This window comes from Culex pipiens, chromosome 1 (assembly GCF_016801865.2).
Source record: "Culex pipiens pallens isolate TS chromosome 1, TS_CPP_V2, whole genome shotgun sequence".
Lineage (NCBI taxonomy): Eukaryota > Metazoa > Arthropoda > Insecta > Diptera > Culicidae > Culex > Culex pipiens.
Window position 1 is genome coordinate 81,421,138 of NC_068937.1, and position 20,601 is coordinate 81,441,738.

The 20,601-nt window shown below is 38.2% G+C and overlaps 2 protein-coding genes across 2 annotated transcripts; one reads left to right on the forward strand and one right to left on the reverse strand.

Moving 5' to 3' along the window:
* Positions 1-337: 337 nt before the first annotated feature.
* LOC120426987 (uncharacterized) lies at positions 338-4,192 on the reverse strand. Its single transcript, XM_039591802.2, has 3 exons — positions 2,766-4,192; positions 2,596-2,713; positions 338-1,681 (listed from the first exon to the last, which is right to left on the reverse strand). The coding sequence occupies exons 1-3, from the start codon at positions 4,190-4,192 to the stop codon at positions 338-340; spliced, it is 2,889 nt and encodes a 962-aa protein (XP_039447736.2).
* Positions 4,193-14,669: 10,477 nt separating this feature from the next.
* LOC120426988 (uncharacterized) lies at positions 14,670-17,067 on the forward strand. Its single transcript, XM_039591804.1, has 2 exons — positions 14,670-16,692; positions 16,736-17,067. The coding sequence occupies exons 1-2, from the start codon at positions 14,670-14,672 to the stop codon at positions 17,065-17,067; spliced, it is 2,355 nt and encodes a 784-aa protein (XP_039447738.1).
* The last annotated feature ends 3,534 nt before the right edge of the window (positions 17,068-20,601 follow it).

Genomic DNA, 20,601 nt, shown 5'->3' on the forward strand with positions numbered 1-20,601 from the left:
CGTGTGCGTGTACCTCGAAGAGTTCCAAACGTGGAATGGATTTAGCTGGGTTCAGAATTGGGAGCAGTCTTGCGACTGAAATGGCGCTGGGCGCAGCTGATATATGTTAATCCGTAACCGTGCTGTGCTGGAAATTGTCCAGCGAAATCGCAAGCAAACATCCTTCGTGCAAAACCACCACCGAAACAAAACAGGTTACCTCAGAGCATTTCGAAAGTTCCGATCTTTTGAACGGCCTCCGAGCGCAGAACGACCCGCAGGTCTGGGCGCAGACAGGGTGGCGACTCTGGAGGAAAAAGATTCGGTGAACTTTTTGAAATTCAAAACAACACATAACTTAACTGGTGTGCGGAGGCCTTTCGACCTCCGCCGTTGGAGGAGTCCTAGTTCTCCCCTTGCGCGATAGAAAGGTTGTCACGGATCGGCAGAATGCAGATCTTAGAGATCGCACGCTGATAGCTACCGTCCTGCACACCGTGACGACACGGATGTTGCCGTCAGCTCCCGGGTGGATATCGGAAACGCGTCCGAGCTGCCACTTTAGCGGCGGGAGGTTTTCGTCCTTCAGCAGGACCATGGTTCCGACAGCAACGTTGTCCTTTTGCTTTGTCCACTTCGTGCGATTGTGCAGGTCCGACAGGTAGAGGTTGGACCACTTCTTCCAGAGCTGTTGCGTGTACCGCTGGACAGTTTGCCAGGCCGACAATCTGTTCTCGGGAATGTGGTCGAGGTTTGGCTCAGGAATCGCAGTGAGTGGACGTTGGATCAGGAAGTGTCCTGGGGTCAGCGCTTCAAAGTCTGTGGGGTCGTTGCTGAGCGGCGTGAGCGGTCGCGAGTTGAGGATCGCTTCAATCTGGACCAGCACAGTCTGGAACTCATCGTACAGCAGGGTGTGCAGTCCGATCGTGCGTTTGAACAGCAACTTGAAGCTCTTCACCGCGGACTCCCAGAGGCCGCCGAAGTTCGGCGAGCGAGCGGAAATGAACTTGAATTCGATGCTGTCGTTCGCTGTTTCGCGGATGATCTCCTCTTCGAACTGCTGACTTAGGAACAGCTTGGCGAGTTCGTTCAACTCACGTCTTGCGCCGACGAAGTTCTTGGCGTTGTCGCACATGACCAGCTTCGGTTTGCAACGCCGGGCAGTAAACCGTTTGAGGGCCGCCAGAAATGCCTGCGTCGTTAGGTCTGCTGCTAGTTCTAGGTGAACGGCCTTGTTGACAAAACAGACGAAGATGGCAACGAAGCACTTCACTGGGCGAGCTCGGCGCTGCGGGTACGCGACCTGAAAAGGTCCGCAGTAGTCAACTCCGACTCGTGCGAACGGTGTGCACGGAGTGACTCGTTCGGGCGGCAGATCCGCCATGAGCTGGTCCAGAACCTTCGGCTTGACACGGAAGCAATCGACACACTTGTGGATCAACTCGCGAACGAGGTTGCGGATGTTGATCGGCCAGAACCGTTCACGCACAGCAGAGATCAACAGTTGTTGTCCAGCGTGAAACATGGTCTCGTGATAGTGTGTGACGATAAGCTTCGTGAACGGATGACGATGGTCGAGGATGTACGGATGCTTCCGGCTGTCCGAGACTGCGGCGTGATGCAACCGGCCGCCGACGCACAGGATTCCATCGACGATTCTTGGGTTCAGCGCAGCAATGCGGGAGTAGTGTGGTTCACGTTTCTATGAAAAAGACAAAAGTTGTTATTTTGTCTTGCATCAACCGGAATTTCGTTCTTTTATGTCCCCAGAAGCACTCCTGAAAATTTGAGCCCATTTGGTAAGGTCTAGGAGCTCCAGTTTTAATTTGAAATTTATATGGGATTTTGATTTATTTTCCATGGGAAACTATCTTTTTTTACATTGTATTAGGATTTTTTTTAATAAATCGATGAAATGACTTGATTCTTATAGTAGGAGATAGGTTTTGAACTGGGGAACAACTTTGTAGAACATACCAACATGCTAGGAAGTGACCCTTTAAAGATACAGATACTTTTAGATGGTGGCTTTTGAAGGGGCTTTACTGTGTGGGGTGAAACGGGCTAGTATCTGTATCTTTAAAGGGTCACTTCCTAGCATGTTGGTATGTTCTACAAAGTTGTTCCCCAGTTCAAAACCTATCTCCTACTATAAGAATCAAGTCATTTCATCGATTTATAAAAAAAAATCCTAATACAATGTAAAAAAAGATAGTTTCCCATGGAAAATAAATCAAAATCCCATATAAATTTCAAATTAAAACTGGAGCTCCTAGACCTTACCAAATGGGCTCAAATTTTCAGGAGTGCTTCTGGGGACATAAAAGAACGAAATTCCGGTTGATGCAAGACAAAATAACAACTTTTGTCTTTTTCATAGAAACGTGAACCACGCTATGCGGGAGTTGCTTGGAATCGCGCGATCTCTGGACAAAGCATCGCACTCTTCCGGGAAGCATTCTCGTTGAGCGAGGCGCACCAGCTTCTTCAAAGCGATCTCGAGCTCTTCAGCCGTTAACGGACCAACTCTGCGACAGTGCTTGTTCGCCGCACGGCTGTTGAAACAGAAGCGGCAGATTACAGCGGTCGTCCGTATTGTCACGGTGTACGACGAACTCGCTGTAAACAGTCTGCAGGGCTCGGCGTCATGTGCAACTGCAGCGACAGCGTTGTGTTCCTCCAGTTCTTCGTGGTCGAAGTCTGCTGCGTTCGGCACTTGAGCGTGCGGTCAGTGCTGGTGGTCGAGACTCAGCCAATCGGGTCAGTTGAACCAAAGCTTTGAGTACTGCAGCTGCATCGGTGTCATGCCGCGAGAAATGATGTCCGCTGGGTTCTCTATTCCGGGCACATGGTCCCAAGATCCGCTCTCTGTCAGGTGTTGAATCTCGGACACACGGTTGGCCACGAACTGGTTCCATCTGGACGGCAGTGACGCAAGCCAGCAGCGTACGATCATGGAATCCGTCCAGAAGAACGCTTTGCCTCGGAAGTTGATGGCGTTGGCCACCTTCTCGTACAGATGCGCCAGCAGCAGAGCGGACGCCAGCTCCAGGCGGGGAATCGACTGCTTACGCTTCTTCTTCTTCAGGTTCTCGAGCGGTGCGATGCGGGATTTGGAGGCCAGCAAGCGGACGGTGACGTCGCCGTTGGCTGAAACGGTTCGGATGTAGATGCACGCACCGTAAGCGTTGACTGAAGCGTCGCAGAACCCGTGAAGCTGCACATTCTGGTCATCTGCGCCTGTGCCAATCCAGCGGGGTATCGACATGCTGTCTAGACCGGCTAGATTTCTGCGGTATTCTCGCCAGTACTCCTGCAGATCTTCTGGCAGAGCGGCGTCCCAGTCTAGTTCCATGCGCCACAGCTTCTGCACGAAGATTTTCGCTTGGACGACGACAGGACCGATCAGCCCGTACGGGTCGAAGATCATGGCCATGTCTGAGGCCACGACACGCTTCGTGATCACGGCAACGTCGTTCCACTTTGGCGATCTGAAACGGAAACAGTCCGTACTGGGCTCCCAAACGAGCCCGAGCGTCTTGACGGTTGCGTCAGACGTGTCCAGTTCTAGCAGGGTCCGTTCGTCGCGAAGATGTTCCGGGACGTCGAGCAGGATGTCTCGGGAGTTTGAATGCCACTTTCGCAACGAGAATCCACCAGATTCCATCAGATCGACCATTTCGGCGACTAGCTCTTTTCCTTCAGCGACCGTGTGCGCACCTGCCAACATGTCGTCAACGTAGAAGTCACGTTTGAGGACCTTGGCAGCGGATGGGTGCGTCTTTTCTCCGATCTCACCGAGTTTTTGCAAGCACTTGGTCGCTAAATACGGCGCAGACGCCGTTCCGTACGTGACAGTGGTCAGCTCGTAGATTCGGATGGGTTCGTCCACATTGTCTCTCCAAACAATCCTCTGCAGTCTCTGGTCGGCAGGCTGGACGCGAATCATACGGTACATCTTGGCGATGTCAGCGACGATGGCAACAGCGTGGAGTCGAAAGCGTAGCGCAATGTCCAGTAAATCGTCCTGCACAACTGGTCCCACCATGAGCGCATCGTTCAGAGCAACTCCGGTAGACGTGCGACACGAAGCATCAAACACCACGCGGAGCTTCGTAGTGGTGCTGTCCGGCCTCAAGACGCAGTGGTGTGGCAGGTAATACGCTAACTCTCCCCCGGCCGTGTCGCCGGCAACCCGTTTCATGTGTCCCATGGCTTCGTACTCGTGAATAAAATCACTGTACTGTTGTTTCAGGTCTGGATTCGCTTCTCCAGTCCCAGGAAGCGTTTGATGGCTGTTGATCTGGACTCACCGGGACGCTGAACAGCATACTTCTTCTTGGGCAGCGTCACAACAATGTGGACGAACCCATCCGAATCTACGAGCTGACCACTGTCACGTACGGAACGGCGTCTGCGCCGTATTTAGCGACCAAGTGCTTGCAAAAACTCGGTGAGATCGGAGAAAAGGCGCACCCATCCGCTGCCAAGGTCCTCAAACGTGACTTCTACGTTGACGACATGTTGGCAGGTGCGCACACGGTCGCTGAAGGAAAAGAGCTAGTCGCCGAAATGGTCGATCTGATGGAATCTGGCGGTACATCTTGGCGATGTCAGCGACGATGGCAACAGCGTGGAGTCGAAAGCGTAGCGCAATGTCCAGTAAATCGTCCTGCACAACTGGTCCCACCATGAGCGCATCGTTCAGAGCAACTCCGGTAGACGTGCGACACGAAGCATCAAACACCACGCGGAGCTTCGTAGTGGTGCTGTCCGGCCTCAAGACGCAGTGGTGTGGCAGGTAATACGCTAACTCTCCCCCGGCCGTGTCGCCGGCAACCCGTTTCATGTGTCCCATGGCTTCGTACTCGTGAATGAAATCACTGTACTGTTGTTTCAGGTCTGGATTCGCTTCAAAATCCGGCTGCGGAAGAGCTTAATCTTTAATATTTTATAATGTATTTAAATTGTACAAAAATAAATATATCAATGGCAAGCTTCAGGTGTACCATTAACGAAACTGAAAAAGAGTCAGAACGAGGTTTATGGTTTTGAAACTGGCTTTGTCTGTGCGAATCGTTTCATAGTCCAGCAAATGATCATATCAAATCAAATTATTCGCTCTACAGCATTGCCTTGGCGTTCTCGATTGCGAGATTCCTACTCGAAACTAGGTGTCCGAAGGCTTGATTGTTGAGGCAATTGCAAATCTCTTTTTACACCTAAGCTTCCATCCTCACCAGGATTTTAACTGACGATCTTTGGATTGTAAGTCAGACTGCCTACCAGCGACTGAATAGAGACGACTCCTACCTAGACTCCTACACCTGGACTGAGCTAAAATCATCTAACTTCTAGGTTAGACCGGGGCCAACATTTACTTCCCCGTCCGACGGAAGGCGTGATCAGACAAATCTCGTCTCGAAATTTGCCACCGGGACCTTCTGCGATCGAACCCAGACCGACTGGTTAAGAGGTAACCACGCTTATTCCTACACCACGGGTTTCGGTCAAAATGATCTTATATCGACTTCAAATTTTAATTTTGGAGATCGTCAATTTAATTACATTGTGTTGAATATGATGAAATAGATGTAACCTTGTTGATCATTAGAACATTGCCATATATTGTAAAATCGGCCCTTTGATTCAAGTAAAATTTCAATATTCTTGTTATTTCTAATAAACACGAGTTTTTTTCTTAAAATTTTATTGATAGTATCGATGATGGTGATTTTGTTTTTTTTTTCTTGGCACGTGTTCCAGGCCCAGCAGCCGTATCGTGGACACGTTGTCAATGTGGAACCAGGAGCAGTCTCCGAATTCGGCGCAATTGCTCGGTGATTTTCCACTTGTACACGATCACGGGTTTGACGAAGGCTGAGATTTTCTCGCTTTTAAAGTCCTGCAGGCTTTTGTACTGCTTGATGCCGAACTCGACCATGTCCAGGATCTGTCTAGGGCTTTTCGGCCACGCGGAACAGATCTGAAACCAGCTTTTGGTCATCACCAAGATATTTAGTAAAAGGGTGAGCTGGCTGGGATCAGTTCTTAATAGTAGTAGAATGACTTGCTTCATTTTTTTTCCTGGAAAGACAAAGTTTCCGATCAAATAAATTCTTTAGCTCACATAATGCTTCTTACCAATTAAGAAATAAGAAATGTTTGCAATACTAGAATTATTTCAGTGATTTTAAACTGGAAATTAATTTATTCTAAGCCAAACCAATAACTCAACACTGACAGGATTGACAAAATTTACAAACAAACATTTTAACACGGTTGCTAAGCTATGTTTTTATTATCTTGGCTTCATCGCTCAATCGGGCACCCTCGGGCACGTTTGGGCAATTTTCGGGCACAGCCTACCCGCGGGCAATGAGCAGAGTGGTTTTCCCCTTGGAAATTGATGAAAAAGACAACGATGGATTCGAGACCGTGCTTTCTAACCCACATAGAAAAATGGGCGGAAAACGGCCAAAAAGCGGGGACGTTTTGCCTGAAAGCGGGCCCGATTTTCAGCACGCTTTTTCCCCTCGTTGTGGCCCATTGCGTGCCAGAATGCAACATTTAGGCGGGCGTTACGCATTTTGGCCGCTGTGTTACGCCCGTCTGTGGCACGCTTTTTGGCCCGTTTTGACCACGATAACGGGCAAAAAAGCGATGGCGGAACGGGGCGCATTTTGGGGGTGCTTCTTCTTCTTCTTCTTCTTTAGTATTTCCGGATTCAGTTTAGAGCGGTTAGGATGATCAATACAAATAGGGTGACAAAAAAAACAAAACAGATTAAAATGTTTATTCAAAGAGTTTTTAAAATTACAATAAAAGCCACTTAACCTATTTAAAACTAGCCTATATGAATAAAAGTTGAATTAATATGTTTAAATTAATTTAAACTGGTCCTATTGGTTTAAATAACTGAATTTGATAAAATTATTTTACTAAACTAATCAAAATAGTTTTAATAACTTTAAATTAGTAGTAATTATTGAAATTTAGTTGAAATTAGGTAAATTTTGTTAAATTAAGGTTAATTTAGAATAATTGAGTTAAAAGTTAAGTTGAGTTAATTAAGTTAAATAAAACTAAATTAAGTTAAATCAAGTTAATTTAAGTTAAATTAAGTTGAAGAAATTCAGATGAATTCATATATAAGTTAAAAATAAGTTAAATTTAGAAAAAATTAGAAAAAAAAATTAAATTTATTAAAATTTAGTTAAGTTTCGTTTAAAATTAGTAAAATATAGTAAAATTTAGTATAATTTAGTGAAGTTAAGTAAAATTTAGTAAAATTTAATAAAATTTAGTTAAATAAAGTTAATTTAAGTTCAATTTAGATAAATTGAGTTAAATTTAGTTAAATTTAGTAAAATTTAGTAAATTTTTGTAAAATTGAGTAAAATTTAGTAAAATTGAGTAAAATTTAGTAAAATTTAATAAAATTTAGTAAAATTTAGTAAATTTTAGTAAAATTTAGTAAAATTTAGTAAAATTTAGTAAAATTTAGTAAAATTTAGTAAAATTTAGTAAAATTTAGTAAAATTTAGTAAAATTTAGTAAAATTTAGTAAAATTTAGTAAAATTTAGTAAAATTTAGTAAAATTAAGTAAAATTAAGTAAAATTTAGTAAAACTTAGTAAAATTTAGTTAAGTTTAGTAAAATTTAGTAAAATTTAGCAAAATTTAGTAAAATTTAGCAAAATTTAGTTAAATTTAGTTTAATTTAGTAAAATTGAGTTCAATTTAGTTACCTTGGAAATTTAGTAAAATTTCAAAAAAAAGTAAAATTTATTTAAATTAAGTTAATTTAAGTTTAATTTAGATAAATTTAGTTAAATTTAGTTAAGTTAAGTTAAATTTAGTTAAATTTAGTTAAATTTAGTTAAATTTAGTTAAATTTAGTTAAATTTAGTTAAATTTAGTTAAATTTAGTTAAATTTAGTTAAATTTAGTTAAATTTAGTTAAATTTAGTTAAATTTAGTTAAATTTAGTTAAATTTAGTTAAATTTAGTTAAATTTAGTTAAATTTAGTTAAATTTAGCTAAATTTAGTTAAATTTAGTTAAATTTAGTTAAATTTAGTTAAATTTAGTTAAATTTAGTTAAATTTAGTTAAATTTAGTTAAATTTAGTTAAATTTAGTTAAATTTAGTTAAATTTAGTTAAATTTAGTTAAATTTAGTAAAATTTAGTTAAATTTAGTTAAATTTAGTTAAATTTAGTTAAATTTAGTTAAATTTAGTTAAATTTAGTTTATTCTAGTTTAATTTAGTAAAATTTAGTTCCATTTAGTTTAGTTTAGTAAAATTTAGTAAAATTTCAAAAAAAAAATGGTAAAATTTAGTGAAATTTATTAAAATTTAGTAAAATTTTGTACAATTTAGTAAAATTTAGTATAATTTAGTGAAGTTTAGTAAAATTTTATTAAAATTTAGTTAAATAAAGTCAATTTAGATAAATTTAGTTAAATTGAGTTAAAATGAGTTAAAATTAGTTAAATTTAGTTAAATTTAGTTAAATTTAGTTAAATTTAGTTAAATTTAGTTAAATTTAGTTAAATTTAGTTAAATTTAGTTAAATTTAGTAAAATTTAGAAAAATTTAGGAAATTTTAGTAAAATTTTGTAAAATTTTGTAAAATTTAGTAAAATTTAGTAAAATTTAGTTAAGTTTAGTAAAATTTAGAAAAATTAAAAAAAAGGTAAAATTTAGTTAAATTTAGTTAAGTTAAGTTAAATTTAGTTAAATTTAGCTAAAATTTAGTTTATTCTGGTTTAATTTAGTAAAATTTAGTTCAATTTAGTTTAGTTTAGTAAAATTTAGTAAAATTTAGTAAAATTTAGTAAAATTTAGTGAAGTTTAGTAAAGTTTAGTTAAGTTTAGTAAAATTTTAGTAACATTTAGTAAAATTTATTAAAATTTAGTTAAATTTAAATAAATTAAGTTGAATTTAGTTAAATTTAGTTAAATTTATTTATATTTAGTTATATTTAGTTAAATTTAGTAAAATTTAGTTAAATTCAGTTAAATTTAGTTAAATTTAGTAAAATTTGGTTAAATTTAGTAAATTTAGTAAAAATTAGTAAAATTTAGTTCAATCTAGTTCAATTTAGTTAAGTTTAGTAAAATTTAGTAAAATTTCAAAAATTTAGTTAAATTTTGTTAAATTTTGTAAAGTTAAGTAAAATTTATTAATTTTAGTAAAATTTAGTTAAATTTAGTAAAATTTTGTTGAAATTTGTAATATTTAATTAAATTTCGCTTAATTAAGTTAAATTTAGTTCAATAGTTCAGTTTAGTTAAATTTTGGTAAATTAAATTAAATTGATTTTAGTTAAGATCAGTTAAAAAAAGTTAAATTCAGTTAAACTAAGATAAATTTAGTAAAATTTAGAAAAAAATTGACAAAATTAAGTCAAATGTTTTGAAATTTTGTTCAATTAAGTTGAATTCAGTAAAATTTAGTTAAATAAAATAAAATTAAGTTAAATTTAGTTACAACCAGTTAAATTCAGCAAAATTTGGTTAAATTAAGTTAAACCAAGTAAATTTAAGTTTAATTAAGATAAATCTAGTAAAATTTAGTTTAACTTAGTTAATATTAGTTACATTTAGTTTAATTTATTAAAATTAAGTTTATTTCAATTAAATTTAGTTATATTTAGTAAGAAACAGTTGACTTTAAATTTAGTAAGAATCAGTTGACTTTAAATTTAGTTAAAGTTTTAAAGTAATGTTGAATATAGTGAATTTAATTGAATTAAGTTAAATTAAGATATGATTTTAAGATTGATTTTAAATTTAGTTAAATTCAGTTAAACTTAGTCAAATTTAGATAAATTAAGTTAAATTTCATTAAATTAAATAAAGTTAAATTGGGTTTGTTTAGTTTAAGTTAAATATAGTGAATTTAGTTAATTAAAATATATTTAAATAAATTATGTTGAATTAAGGTAAGATTGAGTTAAATAAACTTAAATAAAGTTAAATATTGTTCAATAAAGTTAAATTCATTTATATACAGTTAAATAAAAATAAACAAAGTAACATTACGTTAAATATCGCTAAATTTAGTAAAATTTAGTTAAATCTGTAAAATTAAGTTACATTTAGTTATATTAAGTAAATTTTCGTTAAATTAAGTTAACTGTAGTGAAATTAAGTTGAATTTAATTAAATTAAGTTAAATTTAGTGAAATTAGGTTAAAATGAGTAAATTTTAGTTGAATTCAACTAAATTTTGTTAAATTAAGTATAATTAAGTTGAATAAAGTTAAATTATGCTGAATTTATCTATATTTCAGTAAAAATCAGTAAAATTAATTAAAATTATGTTAAGTTTTCTCAATTTGATTTTATTTATGTAAAATTTATTGAAATTTAGTAAACAAATTAATAACAAATAATTAAATTTATATAAAGTTTGAAAAAAAAGTTATGTTTTGTAAAATTAAGTTAAATTGATGTCAATTTCGTTATTTGTTTTAATTTAGTTAATTTTTTTAAATAAGTTTAATTAATTTCAATTTTGTTTAATATAGTTAACTTTAGTTAAAGTTAGTTAAATTTAGAAATTAATGATTAAAATTGTTTACAATTGATTTTATTTTAGTTAAATTTAGTTATATTTTGCAAAATTTGTAAAATATAGAAATATTTAGTAAATTTTAGTAAAATTTTACTAAATTTTAATAGATTTTACTAAATTTAACTAAAATTTACAAAATATAACTGAATTCAACTAAATTTAACAAATTGTAACTGAATTTTACTCATTGTAACTAAATTTTACTCATTGTTACTAAATTTTATTCATTGTAACAAAGTGTAAATAACTGTAACGAAATTTAAAAAAAAAACACGTTTTGCTAAATTTAATTACATTTCACTATAAATTGATATCGAAATAAATTAAAATCAATTTGACTAAATATAAATCAATTCAACTAAGTTGTAATCAGTTTAACTAATCTTAAATCAAATAAACTAATTTAAGATAAATTAATTTTAAATCAATTAAACTGAATCTTATGAAGCATAAATCAATTTACTTCTACAAAATTTCACATATATTTTACTAAAATCAACTACATTCAACTTAAATAAAATCAATTGTGCAACATTTTAATCATTAATTTCTAAATTTAACTAACTCTAACTCAAGTTAACTAAATTTAAATAAATTTCACTTAATGTTAACTAAATCTTACTACTAAAATTAACTAAAATCAAATTACTAATGTTAACTTTATTAAACAAAATTGAAATTAACTAAACTAAATAAAAATTAACTAAATTTAAACAAATAACTAAATTTGAATCAATTGGCTACATTGACATCAAATTAACAAAATTTAACATAATTTTACCTTATTTTACTTAAATTTAGATAAATTTAGCCTAATTTGACTTTACTCAACTTAATTTTACTAAATTCAACTTAATTTTACCTAATTTAACTTATTTTATCCAAATTCAACTAAATTTGACTTAATTGAACTAAATTTCGCCAAATTTAAAACTTAATTTAATTAAATTTCACTAAATTCAACCTAATTTCACTAAATTTAACTTCATTTTACTTAATATAACTAAATTTAACTAAGTTTTACAGATTTTACTAAATTTAACAAAATTTTATTTAACTCAGCAACATTTTACTGAATTTAACCCTTTTTAATTAAATTGAACTAAATTTAGTAGAGTTCAGCTATTTGTTTTTTTTTTCTAAATTTAACTAAATTTTACATATTTAGCTGAATTTAGCTTTAGTTTACTAAATTTAACTACTTTTTACCTAGTTAAACTTACGTGAGCTAAATTGAACCTAGTTTATTTTTTTATTAATTTCTACTAAATTTTACCTAATTAAACTTAATATACTTGCTTCTACTTATCTTTTTCTTTGTTTATTTAAATTTAACTCATTTTAACAAATTTAAACTAAATTTAACTTAATTTAACAAAATTTAACTAAATTTTACTTAATTAAACTTATTTCAACTAAATTTAAGTTAATTAAACTTAATATAAGTTAATTTAACTTTATTTACCTAAATTTAACTAAATTTGACTAAATTAAACTGAATTTAAATAAATTTTACTTAATTAAACTAAATTTACCTTAATTTTACTACTTTTTTAAATTTAAATTAACTTAACTTCATTTAACCAAGTTTAACTTTTTTAACTTCAACTAAATTTCACTTAATATAACATAATCTTACTAATTTTTACTTCATTTTGCAGAATTTAACTTAAACCTCAATTAATCAAAATTTAACAAAACTTTAAATTTTGTAGAATTTAGCTGAATTTTGAAAATTTTGTTAAATTTGGTAAAATAATGTTTAATTTTGTAAAATTGATTTAAACTTAGTTAATTTTGTTTACATTTAGCTTATTTAATTTCAATTTAGTTACAAATATTTTTAATTTGTTTGAATTTAGTTATTTCTAGTAAAATTTATTTAAACTTAATTTAATGTAATTATGTTAAATTTAGTTTAATTTAAGTAAAATAATTTAAAATGATTACCTAAATTAGTTTCAGTTTGTTAATTTTCGTAAATTGTAGTAAGAATCACTCAAAATTGCAAAAGTTAAAGAAATTAACTTAATTTTTTTTATTAAGATTATTCAGTTAAATTATCAAAATTTTGGTAATTTTTTATGTTCAATTAAAATTTAGTTAACTTTAGTTGAAATTTCTTAACAAATGGTGTCCTGTTTTGATGTTGTAAAACAACATGACGTTACTAATTTATATTTTTGTATTTTTGAACTTCTGTAATTTTTGTATTTTTTTTATTTTTGTTGATTTTTTAATCTATGTTTTTTATATTTTTTATTGCAGTCGAGAATATTAATATTATAGTTGTTTAGTGTTTTTGTTTAATTGTATATTCGTAGCAGTGATTTTTTGTATTTTGTATCTTTGAATCGATGTATTTATATAATTGGGAATTTCTACATCATTAAAAAAATATGTATTAATGATGGAAACTTTATGTCGTAAAAGACATACTGAGGGAACGAAACATAGTAAAGAATCGATTAAAAAATGTTTTGGGGGGACATTCAAATAAAATAAAAAAAAAATGACATTGAACTTTGAGTAGTAAAAAAATGAAAGCTACTTTCCTGCAGATGAAGCAGAACAAAAAGAGTACGAGAAGTCAATTCTCTCTCGGAAGAAGAAATGGGACAAAATGCGGAATACTCTAGCAAATCAACGCTGGTCAGTTGATGTTCCCGCTGACGGTACTCTTGCCGTAGCGACCTCGGCCGGTTCCGGCGGCGTGACGTCCCTGAAGTTGTGAGTGGTTGCATCTGCTGCCTCGAGTTGGTCAGCTCGGTCACGGTTGATCCGACGGGGAACAATTAGTTGGCCACCGACGGCTGCGGTGGCGGCGCAGAGAACTGTTTCCCTCCGGCGGCCGTTTGGCTCAGCGCCGACAAACTGCGCTGGATGTTGGGGCAGGCGGACGGGATAAACTGCTGCACGGCCGGGTTGGCGGCGGCCGGTTCGACGGCCTACTCGTACAACATCTTGCGCAGCAGCTCATTCTGCATGATGCTCTGGGTGTGAATCTACAGCTCTTGCGGGGTCGGAATGTGCGGCTGGTGTTGCTTTGTGCTGCTGGTTCTGGGCCAGGAGTTAGTTGCCTGCTCGATTTCGGGTCACCATGATGACCAGCACCAGTTGGCACGGCGGAACCAATCACTGGAGCACGGTCCGGATTGGGCGGTTCTCCAAGTTGACTCCGTTCCGCTGGCCCAACCTCCGGCGGCCATTCACTTCCGCGGCCATCCACTCCGGCTCCTCCTCGATGACCGTGTCCTGGAGGCGGTAGTAGTGACGGTAATGGTGGAATGAAAATGAAAGATAAAAACTTACCTTTAATCTGCCGACCAAAACACACCAGAACAACATTTTTTTTTTTCTAGCCAACTGAAAAGTTCAAACGAAAAAGTTTGACAGTTCGCGCGTTATGAAAAAAGAGAGAGTGTGCGTTTTGGCATGCACGAAGTTTATTGGTGTGCGTGTGCAAATATAAAATCAACATTTTCGCGGATTGAGTCTTGGATAGAGGGTCTGAACTGGCACTGGGGATGCCCGATTTTCGCCCGCAGCCCCCCTAAAGTTAGAGTGGGAAGCACACTCGCAAATCCCGGAAGCGCTTACAAGCATATTTGGACGCGGATTACGCCTTAACAACAAAACAAAGAGAGATGGCTGAAGAAGAAACAACAGATGAAGAAGATGAAGATGTCATAAAAACTAAATATTATAAGAAAAAGTGTTGTGAGATAACTTCTAAATCCCTGAAAGAAGAGGACGAAGATAAACTTGAAGAACTTGATAATTCACTCTCTAAATATTCTGCTAAATATTTGAAACATAGACAGAAATCGTTAGAAAAAAGGCATGGTCACAATTATTGAAATATTGCCAGACAAGTGATTTTAAACTATGTAATCTTTCCTCTTTCACTATCCACCTTGAAGAGATGAATGCACAATGGTGTAAAGTCTCTATAATAAAACCAAAAAAAAAAAAAATACTGGGTCGTACAGTTTGCAATCTGTCTTGCGCGGTCGCGTCGTGGAACGTCGAGTCGATCTGTCTGTTTTTGGTGAATCTGAAAGTGAAAGTGGATGTTATTCAGTTGGCGATCAGTGGTCACGATGGGCGATCTGCAGACTTTGCGGAAGAAGCAGGAGATCCTGCTGAACAAACTGGAGGTGCTGAATCAGTTCGTCGAGCACTACAAGGCGGAAGAACACGAGTGCCAGCTGGAAGTTCGACTCGGAATGCTGAACGACGTGTACCAGGAGTTCACGGACCTACGGACGAAGCTGGAGTTGCTGCTGGAAGAAAAGGATGCGGCCAAGTTCGCGAATGCGGAGCCGAAGGTCAAGCAGGAGGTCGTGTCACACCGTGAAGAGGCCAATCTACAGGTGGTGCAGGAGTTTGACAACAAATTCTGCAAGATCAAGGCGATGCTGATTGCGAAGCGGCCGGTCAAGGACGTCGCGCAGACAGTTCCAAGTGTTGGTGATGCGGATACCTCGTTTCCGTTGCGCGTCAAGCTGCCTGACATTCATCTGCCGAACTTCAGCGGAAATCTGCGCGAGTGGGTGACCTTCCGTGACACCTTCAAAAGTCTCATCCACCGGAACTCGAAGCTGACATCGATGGACAAGTTCACCTATCTTCAATCGTCTCTTTCTGGTCCTGCGTTGTTGGAGATCAGTGGCATCGATCTGTCGGAAGAAAACTACTCCGTCGCGTGGTCCGCGCTGGAGGAGGAGTATGGAAACAAGAAGCTGATCGTGAAAGCCCACCTCGATGTCATTCTGGATCTGGAACCGCTGACCAAGGAGTCGTACGACGGTCTCAGCCACCTGCTCGGTGAGTTTGAGAAAAATCTGCAGATGTTGGACAAGATCAGTGGCATCGATCTGTCGGAAGAAAACTACTCCGTCGCGTGGTCCGCGCTGGAGGAGGAGTATGGAAACAAGAAGCTGATCGTGAAAGCCCACCTCGATGTCATTCTGGATCTGGAACCGCTGACCAAGGAGTCGTACGACGGTCTCAGCCACCTGCTCGGTGAGTTTGAGAAAAATCTGCAGATGTTGGACAAGATGGGCGAAAAGACTGCCGACTGGAGTACGGTTATGGCGCACGTCCTGTGCTCAAAGCTGGACTCGGCCACGCTTAGGAATTGGGAGACCCACCACAACAGCAAGGAAGTCCCAACCTACAAAGCACTACTGGAGTACCTGCGCGGCCACTGTTCGGTTCTTCAGTCGATCAAACGAGCGAAAGCGAAACCGTCGGAACAGCGCCCTCCGAAAGCAGCAGTCTGTCACACTGCTGTGCGGAGCAGCAACCAGTGTCACTTTTGCAGCGGCCCGTGGCACACCCCGTTCCGGTGCTTCAAGTTTCAGAAGATGACGATCTCGGAGCGCAACGACGCTGTTTCGAGAAACAAGCTGTGCAGAAACTGCCTGAAGCCTGGACATTACCCGCGGACGTGCGAAGGAGGAACTTGCCACCACTGTCACCAGAAACATCACTCGATGCTGCACAACGATCAGATGAGATCCTCCGTTCCACAACAGCAGTCGAGACCGACCGCGACGACCTCAGTACAGCGACAACAACCCAGACCACAGAACACGAATCAGACAACACACACTCCAGCCAACAATGCACCTGCTAATCCGACTAACCTACAGACTACAGACTCTCAAGCCACACTGCCACAAACCACTAGCCAAAACTACGTTGCACTACCCGTCACGCCCACACACAACATCATCCTGTCAACCGCGCTCATCCGCATTAAAGACCGCTTCGGAAACACGCTGCTAGCGCGTGCGCTTCTTGATTCGTACTCACAGCACTGTCTGATGACCAGAGAGTTCTCGCGACGACTCAAATTTGTGCGACAATCGTCGTATTTGCCGATCCAAGGGATCGGAACTTCCCGTTGCGTGTCGACGCAGCTCGTGCGTGCAGATGTCGGTCCGCGTTCTGATCAGATTTCAGCGTACGAGTCGGAGATGCAGTTCCACGTCCTGCCCAAGCTCAACATCTCGTTGCCGACGTCGTACATCGACCCGTCTACAATTCAGCTGCCCGACTGGATGTTCCTGGCTGATCCGGAGTTCCACAAAACCGGTCCAGTGGACGTCATTATCGGTGCCGAGTTCCGACTTGCTGACGGACGAACGGGTGAAACCAGTTGCAGACGGCCCCACGCTGCACAACACGGTGTTTGGTTGGATAATTTCCGGCCGGCTTCCTGGCAGCGTTCCAGAATCGACGTCTCTCGTATCCGTCACGGCAATCGACGAGCTGCTGACCAGATTTTGGGAACTGGAAACGTGCCGCACCAAGAGCACGCACTCGATCGAAGAATCCACGTGCGAGCAGCTGTTCGAGGAGACGACGGTTCGTGACGAAACTGGCAGATTTGTTGTGACGCTGCCCAAGAAGAAGTATGCTGTTCAGCGTCTCGGTGAGTCCAGATCAACAGCCATCAAACGCTTCCTGGGACTGGAGAAGCGGCTGTAGCGCCACCACAGTCAAGTTACAGGTACTAATTTGGGTAAACAAATCATAGTACTCTGTGCACTTGCCGATTGTTTTGGTTTTGAAAAAAGTGTCACCCAATTTGGTTCAACACGCGCTTGAACAATCTGTTTTTTTATAACGTATCCCCGAAATCGTGAAAAATGTTTGGCCTGCAGGGCAAGTGGCAACGGCAGTAGCAGTGAAGACTCTGGCCATAATAAAGGAACCGATAAGGGTCATCTCTTCAAGCCGATCGCAACCCCACTGGGGGAAAATCTTCAGGTTTGCGTCAATCCCCGGCCAGAGGCAGAGGGTGGTAGAGGCAAAACCGGCGGTGGAGCGGGGCTTAGGAGAAGGAACGTTTTCGCTCTAGGCATTGTTGGCGAAGAAAAAGCCGTTGCGGAGGCCCGAAGCAAGCAGGTGTTATGACAAGGCCACCGAAATTCCCGTAGCGTGACAATCATCCTCCGTATCGGCGTGCTCCCGGCTTGGTCTAACATATTGATCTTTTAACATGCTAACTCTGCACTCGATCCTGACCACCTTTATCACCGTTAAATTTGGCCTCGCACGATAATTTACAGTGAAAAATTAGTCCAGTAAGTACAGACTTGTTTTAAATTGTGTTCTTAGAAGTATCTGACTTGGGTGTTTCTTTTCAGTGGCCTGTCAAAGTCGGTACAGGACGTCGACAAGGTGCTCCTTAAAAACACCTAAACCTAAGCTCGAGAATAAGGGGGAATTTGTATGGAAATTCCTCCTTTTTACCGAGCTTGGGAGTTTAGGTGTTAATCTTGCGGCCAAGAACATTTCTATGGGGTAGCCGAGTCTGCAGCAGCCGATCCAGTAGTTCACCGACTTGGCGATCAACATTAGCTAAACCACCCAAAAATTGCATTTTGATGTCCAACAAGCAGGGCTACGACATCAGCCAGGACATCGTCGCACCCAACAGTATCCGCGAATCTCCGCATCTGGATACTGCCCGTAATAAGCTGGACATCCTAGTTTCGCTAGGCAGGCTGTTCACCAAACGTGCCCTCAATCCCAACGATCTTATGCTGGATGAGTGCTGCCTCCTCCCGAACTAGGTACGGATCCCCCAGTTGCAGTTTGTCCCCTCGCGGACCATGATCGCTTCACCGCTGCTTCCGTACATCAGCCTGCTGGTGATTTGCGAAACGTTCAAGTTCCGTCTGCAGATTCCGATCGTCGAGAGTGATGTAATAGCAACTGAGCCGGAAGTCACTCTCGTTGCCGGTGTGGATCTTGCAGCAGCCATTCAGCGGTGCAAAAATGTTCGCCTAGATTAATGCGTTCCAGGGTAAGATTAGCCAAGTCATCTCGGAGTTTAAGGAGCATCTCGCTGGCGAGATCGAGTTCTAAGGTATTTAAAAGTTGATTTCCAATAATACAATTCATTGTTGCTTTGTTTTAGGCCCCCTTTACCTTACTTTGCTGTGCTGTGGTCCAAACCATCCGCCGGCCTTGGCGCTGGGTTCCCGACGGTTGCATGATCGATTTTTGCAAATAAAAAGCCAGTTCAGGGTCAGCGTTAATCAAAGATGGTTTCCTTCGTAAATGGCGACTTCCGAAACCTTTTTTTCGTATGTCTACAATTTGCACAATTTTGTGAATATAATGAAAATAAACATGTTTTAATCGCTTGGAAAAAGAGGAGCTGTTCCAAAGTCTAGACAAATAAAATTCAATCCGCTTGTTGGATAATCTTTCTATTTGGGTCATGATTATTATATTGAATGCTTAAAAATCAATAAAATACTAAAAGAAACCCGTTGCAGCAAAAATCGATGCAATTTGGTTCATCTTAGTGTCCAGCATGTGATGTGATTTAGATTGGACGTGTTCCAATTTGCCCGACAAATGGGCGACTATTCCGGCAACGGAGGTAGCCACGCAGAGTGGTTCTTGAGGAATCAGGCTTTCCTAGAGTTTTGTTCCCACGAAGGAATCCGTGGCTGCTAGAAGCGCCGAAGGTCATCTAGATCGCTGTGCAGTTTTCTCTTGCCGTGGTGGAATGGGTGACAGGTCCATCTTAACGAGGCCTGTAAACAATAAACTTTTCCATAAATATTTTTTTCTGTTATTTCATTCTACTCACTTGCTGACACGTCTCCACTGCGAACACACTCCGTGTCGTCGGAGGTCCTGCGCGTGGGATTTCTGGTGGTCGGAAACGCCCGCAACGGGTTGATCCAACGCTTTGAAGTTGAAATGTTGACAGAAAATAAACAAAGTTTGAAAAGCAGCTGTTGCTACGATGCAACCGTAACACTTGAACTGAAACTGGGGAAAACTCATTTTCCCTTTGGAAACATCGAAAAATAGTACCTGTGAATTGCCACCAGGTGCTATTTTGGCGTGGCGGTAGTGTCGCCAGCCCCAACAGGGGAGTGGCGTATCTATATATATTTAGTCTATGCTACAAAGCAGCGAAGGGATTTTCGTACCGCTGCGAATAAGACCGTTCTTGGCGGCGTCGCGTCGAGACGGCACACAATGGGTGGGATGGAAAATGGTGGTTTTCCCTCCAGGGATAATAGGAGAGCAGTTCTCTAGGATTTCGGTCATTCGATTTTTTTTGTATTTTTTAATCCGACTGAATCTTTTTTGGTGCCTTCGGTATGCCCAAAGAAGCCATTTTGCATCATTAGTTTGTCCATATACTTTTCCATACAAATTTGGCAGCTGTCCATACAAAAATGATGTATGAAAATTCAAAAATCTGTATCTTTTGAAGGAATTTTTTGATCGATTTGGTGTCTTCGGCAAAGTTTTAGGTATGGATACGGACTACACTGGAAAAAAATAATACAAGGTAAAAAAAATTTGGTGATTTTTTATTTAACTTTTTAACACTAAAACTTGATTTGCAAAAAAACACTATTTTTAATTTTTTTTATTTTTTGATATGTTTTAGAGGACATCAAATGCCAACTTTTCAGAAATTTCCAGGTTGTGCAAAAAATCATTGACCAAGTTATGAATTTTTAATCAATACTGATTTTTTCAAAAAATCGAAATTTTGGTAGCAAAAATTTTTCAACTTCATTTTTTGATGTAAAATTGAATTTGCAATCAAAAAGTACTTCAGTGAAATTTTGATAAAGTGCACCGTTTTCAAGTTATAGCCATTTTTATGTAACTTTTTTCAAAATTGTCGCAGTTTTTCATTTTTTTAAATTAGTGCACATGTTTGTCCACTTTTGAAAAAAATATTTTTGAAAAGCTGAGAAAATTCTCTATATTTTGCTTCTTCGGACTTTGTTGATACGACCTTTAGTTGCTGAGATATTGCAATGCAAAGGTTTAAAAACAGGAAAATTGATGTTTTGTAGGTCTCACCCAAACAGCCCACCATTTTTCAATGTCGATATCTCAGCAACTAATGGTCCGATTTTCAATGTTAAAATATGAAACATTTGTGAAATTTTCCGATCTTTTCGAAAACAATATTTTCAAAATTTTCAAATCAAGACTAACATTTCAAAAAGGCCAAACATTGAATATTAC